The following is a 5,483-nucleotide window of genomic DNA, read 5'->3' on the forward strand; positions in this document are numbered from 1 at the left end:
TTCTCTAGTTTCTGTAAGGCTGCTTGGTGGCCACGGAAGTCCCCAGGGAAGTTCTGGTTGTATAACTCATCTGTACCATGACAGCAGAGCCCTCAGCCTGGGTGCCTGGACATCCCACAGCATAGCTTGGGAACACTAACAAAGGCTGAGGGCCATTGGCTTTGTGGTGCAAGTCAGAAAAGGGACGGAGGTGGAAGAGGCAAAACAGAGCCAGCAACTTGCAGCCTGTCTGTGTTTGGGCTGAATAAGTACAAATTTAATATCTTTTACCCACTCAGCATATGTGCTGCAGCCCATTTCTGTGTTTAAGCACAGGCACAACTAATTTTTAATAGCTACCCCGTCTGTTCTCTCTCTAAGCTGTGTAACTGCCTCAGACAGTTCCTCCAGCAGCAGTCAGGCAACACAGCTGCTAATATCCACGCAGATTCCAGAATGGGTGTTCTTAGCTCCTCTGAGTGGGGGACAGCACTCTGTATGTTTCTTCCATGTTGCATTCCAGCTATTGAAGTGCTGGAATCTTGAATTATCTCAATGTGATGAGCATATGAGTACTGGAAGGAGATGGTGGCTCTTACTGAGCATATATTTCTGGTGAGAAATGAGGCTGTGTGCTGCAAGGCAACGGCCTCATCCCTAACAAAGGAAGGCAAACAAAACAGGTACTTGGGGTTTGCTGCTAAGAAGGATGTGCAGTAAACAGGAAAACACACACACATGTCAGTGAAACCAAGAGGAGAAGTGTTCTTTGACAAAAAGAGGGAGGGCTCCATCTCTGATGAGGCAACCTGTCATAGTGGGGCAAGAAAACCCAGCATGAGCCTCCCCAGATGTATCATTTGGAAGAGGCTTATGCTTTCTAGGCCTCTTAAATACTACAAAGGGCCAATTCACTTAAAATAATTAGTCTGCTTCAAACCTGAGGCCTCCTGCACAGGCTCCAGATGAAAACCACGTCAGTGGCCAGCTCTGCTGTACTTGATACATGCAGCAGAACGCACTCTCTGCAGATGAGTCTGTTCTGGCAAGCTGCCTTGGACCCACGTGCAGGGGCAGCTCACGTGACCGAGGCCCCAAATGTGTCCATGTCTTACACATCCCTGTGAAACCAGGAGCAGTCAGCTGGACTAGGGACAAGGACAGGATAGTTGGTCATGTAACCAGGTACTCAAGTGTCCTACTTTTCCACCTTCACTAACACCATCTCTGTTGATCTCCAGCAGGAGTTTCACCCAGGCAGAGGCAGCAGAGCTCATCCTGGCCACTGGCACTGGTCAAGGCTGCCAAAGCCGGCTCACAGAAACCTGGACTGCTGCTGGCCAGGACAGCTGGCCAAAAGAGAACAAAGGCAACATCGTGCCAGCTGTATGGTATTCCTGAAGGTATCCACTGTCCCAAACCACGTGCTTTCCAGCAACGAGCCCTGAAGGTGAGTGCATCAATCTTTGTTTACCACTTACTGTGCAGTTTCCAGCTCAACTTCACAAATGTGTGTGTTTCAAATGGGCTTTAACCAGTGTGAGAAGGCTGTTCCACTGGGTGCTGTTGTTATTATATGGATTTATTGTAGCATTGTGTGTACTATGATTAACAATGAGTTCTCTTTACAGAGTTAGTCACAGCACTGCCCGCACTCACAAAATATTAGGGAATGTGGGGGCTTTGGTGCTATGCTGTGGCTTTCTTTATATCCACAGCTTTATTGTGCAGTAAACCCAGCAAGAACATTGTGCAAACAATCAGAAGCCTAAAGCTCTCCAAACAAAAAATTCTGCCCTACTTTGATCTAACTGCTGGGAAGAAATTGTGGTTTCCTGACATTTGGGAATTAGCAAGTAAGCCAGGGCAAAAACATGCCTGCAAGTCCAAAGTGCATGTAACAAACCAAGGCCATAATATCCTATAATCACCCTCACAAACACCCATCCCCAGAACTGCAGTGTGCTTAGTTAGCATCCTCATCTTCTGTTGGGAACAATGGGGGCCAGACAGTCTCAGCATTTTTCCTCTGCTGACTTCTTTAATATCTAAAAGGACAGCTGCTCCAGCTGTATCTATCTGTCCTTACCTGTGTACATGTGGTCACAGTCACCAATCTCCTCCTCCCTTCTCCTTATTATTCCCCCGAACAAGAATGGTGGCACTTTGTTTCACCTGACACACACACAAGTTCGGCCAACCCTGAACAAGAGCCAAGCCCCTCGAGGGAGCCCACTGGATCTGAAGAGGTTCTTCCTGTGCTTTACACAAGAAAAACACGATTCTGTCCCTGGCTCTAAGTGTGCCAGCAATGAAAAAGGCGCTTGTGTCCCGGTGGCGGGCTTCCAGCGCCCTGCCCAGCATTTCAAGTGGTCTGTGTGCTATCAGTGCTGCCTCTCAGGCCTGATAAGGAACAGGCCACTGACAGCCCACTGAAATTGAGAGAAAGGACCTCATTGACTTCAGCAGGCCTCAGAACAGGCTCAAGTGTCCTCTCCTGACCCCTCTACAGCCATCTGGAAAAATGACTTATAAGCCTCTCTCTGCCCACAGAGAGCAGATCCAATATCCGAGTCCGGATGGGGGGAAGTGGCTGTTTTCATGTCAGGCCACTCTTTAAGTGCTAAAACAGGAGGGGCTCGGAATTGAGTTTTTAGACATCTCAGATGTCAGCTACATTTCTGCCTGTTGCCAGCGGCAGGTCTTTTCAGGAGGTCTCATACTTGTTATGTATTGTTTAAAACAAACCCACAGCAGAGCTAACTAACTACACCACACCAACTACAGCTCCCTACTAACAGGAGCAGAAAGGATGGACCACCTTACTTCCACCCTGCCACAGGTTTGTGGAGTGATTCCTAAATGGTTTATCCACAGGTTCAAAACCCAGAAGGGTGTGCACGGCGGTAGCTTCTGGACAGAAGGGAGAGCGCAGAGGTCGTGTTGGTTTTGAGAAAGCTGAGAGGACATCAAAGGACTCTGACAGCAGTGCCACTGTCCTCTGTTGGGAGCACTCGTTCCACATGACCATCTCCAATTTCTGTGAGTTCAGTAATTATTTCTACAATATTTTCTTCTCTGCCTGTTTCTCCTCCTTCTGTTTCCCCCCACCCATCCTTAAGATATCCTAGCTGCAAATCCTCACTTGCTTTAGAAATCAGAGTGAGCAGCCTTGAATTCCATCCCCTGAAAGTTCAGGCACACCTGTACATCACCGCACCGTCAGGAAGATCTCACACCCTTCAAGTGGCACCAACCCCACTGTCTAAAACAGGCCCTGAAGTCCAGATTAGGAAATACAAACCAAAATACCTACCATATGTGAGAATATGAGAAACATTTATTTACCATTTTATGCTTCTCCTAGACCTGAAAAAATCCTGATAACCATTCCATGGAGGCTGCTTTACAAAAGCAAATGGAAGAATCATTCTCGCACTGTGCCAAGCGAGATGCAGAGTCACACAGAGATGAAAGCATTAGTGCTAGTTTTTCTGCAAAGCAGTGGCAGAGGTAACATCAAGGATTTGTTTCCCATCATTCCTCTCCTTCCTTTTTTATGAAGCTATCCAGGGATATGGCCACAAAATTAAATCAGCTCTGCAGGGTGGCTTCACGACTGGCCAGCACTTAGAGGTATCGGTCGTTGTCGTGTTCCTGTTACTGCTGCTCTGATTCAGTAAGGGCAGAGGCAGGGAGGGGGAGAATTTAGAAAGCAGAGCACTGACCTGTCTCCAGTTAGTGGCATAATGACATGTGCCTGGGTGGAAAACACGATAAATGACAGCCTCATCTTGGGGCTGTGGAAAAGGGAAAGAAAGCAAAAACACATTTCAGAGAAACACATAGATGCACAGCCTTTCATTCACTTGTTCAGGTTTCATCCATGTGATCTTTACCCTCCAGCCTCCTAGGAATGTACTTTTGAACTACAAACCCAAAATGAGAGGAGTGAAAGCATTTTTGCCCATCCTCTCCTTGCCCAGATGCTTTGGGAACAAAGCAGCAGGATTATTACTCTCTCCCTCATGACTAGTCTCTGATGATGTGCCCACCCCACGCACATCCTTTGGAATTGCCAGGGCCACTGGTATAACACCAAGACAGGGACACCACTCAGTTCCCTCTTGCTCCCGTGGGTACTAACCAGACACACTTCCCATCTTTGAAACTGACCCTGCCAATTTCCCCTTTTCTTTCAGGATGACACAATGCCAATTTCCAACTCTGCTTTTTGTTTATGTTTATCAAATCCTCCCAGTGCCCACTGACTGCCTCAGCCCTGAGAAAGCATGCAGGGTCTTCCAGAGAGAGACTGGGCTTGTTTCTCCAACCAGAGAGTTGTGAGACTTGAAAACTTCTTCCCTAAAAGCATCCAGGGAAATATCATGGTAAAAAGCAATGCTGTATGAATTGATTTTATTGAGGAATTCAATCTTTTTTTTTTATTTTAACTTTAGGAAGGTCACTTGTCTCTTTGCACAAGGTTGCAGGGGATCACATCTAATTAGCAGTGGAAAGCACTTAGGAGTTGCCTGATGCTTTGGAGGCCCAAGACAGGAATTTTCCCAAGGTAAGCTGTAAAATCTCTCCTGCATGATTTTACATTTTATTCATCACAATTTTAATATATTCACTAACTTCGTAACGTACTGTACATGAGTATCAGCATTAATTAATCAGGTTACGGTTAGTCAGGACTTAACACTTGAAAAGCTGAATGACCGTATGTTTTCAGTCCACTGATGTCACTGATGCAGCTTAAAACTATTGACATCAAGGGAATATAAGTACTTTTCTTCTTTTCTTTGTTTTTTTTGTGTAATTCCAGAGAAAACAACAAAACAACTTTCCAAAGTTTCTGTCGCCCCCTGGACAGAAGTTTTACGTAAGTTTACAGAAGATTTTCTTTTGACAAGAAGACAATGAGCTATATTTACTTATAAAAGCCTAATTGGATCATCCTTTTCTTAGCAAGCCAAGATTACAACTGCACTCTGCGCTTGGTTTTCCTCAGCAAAACCTACCACACCACCTCTCCCTGTGTGTGGTGAAGGATTCGTTAGGTTTATTCTGGGTTTTGTGGTAGGGTTTTTTAAAGCAAAGCACTGCAATCCTCAGCTGTTTGTACAGAGCAGTCAGCCAGGATTTGCAGCAGCTATTTCAAGAGGAGCTGGGCTTGCCCGACAACACTGCTGACAGAACAAAGTTGATTATATGTAAGTACAACAAAGGCACTGTTACATGGCATGGGCTTCCTCTGAGTTTGAGCTTTAACATTGCTCCCTTCCTTCTGACCTGCACTATATATTAACGCATATGTTTATATGTGTTCAAGACTGTTTCTTTATACAGATCTCCAAACACGGACTTTGAGCAGTACTCCATCAGAAACTAAGCACACGGTATATTGAAAAACAAGTTTAACAAAAACTTCAAATCACATCTGATGGTCATTTAAGAAAGTGAGTATTTAAAGGCACATATTGTCACCTTTTTTGCTC

At 45.5% G+C, this 5,483-nt stretch overlaps 1 protein-coding gene across 1 annotated transcript in view; it reads right to left on the bottom strand.

Moving 5' to 3' along the window:
• Positions 1–3,775, bottom strand: part of ANTXR2 (ANTXR cell adhesion molecule 2) — a 73,409-nt gene extending 69,634 nt beyond the window's left edge. Inside the window, exon 1 of the mRNA XM_031066376.1 lies at positions 3,708–3,775. Coding sequence (XP_030922236.1) covers positions 3,708–3,772 — 65 coding nt within the window. The 5' untranslated portion in view covers positions 3,773–3,775. The remainder of the gene's footprint in view (positions 1–3,707) is intronic.
• Positions 3,776–5,483: the final 1,708 nt, after the last annotated feature.

The sequence above is a fragment of the Geospiza fortis genome, unplaced genomic scaffold (genome assembly GCF_000277835.1).
Source record: "Geospiza fortis unplaced genomic scaffold, GeoFor_1.0 scaffold11, whole genome shotgun sequence".
Lineage (NCBI taxonomy): Eukaryota > Metazoa > Chordata > Aves > Passeriformes > Thraupidae > Geospiza > Geospiza fortis.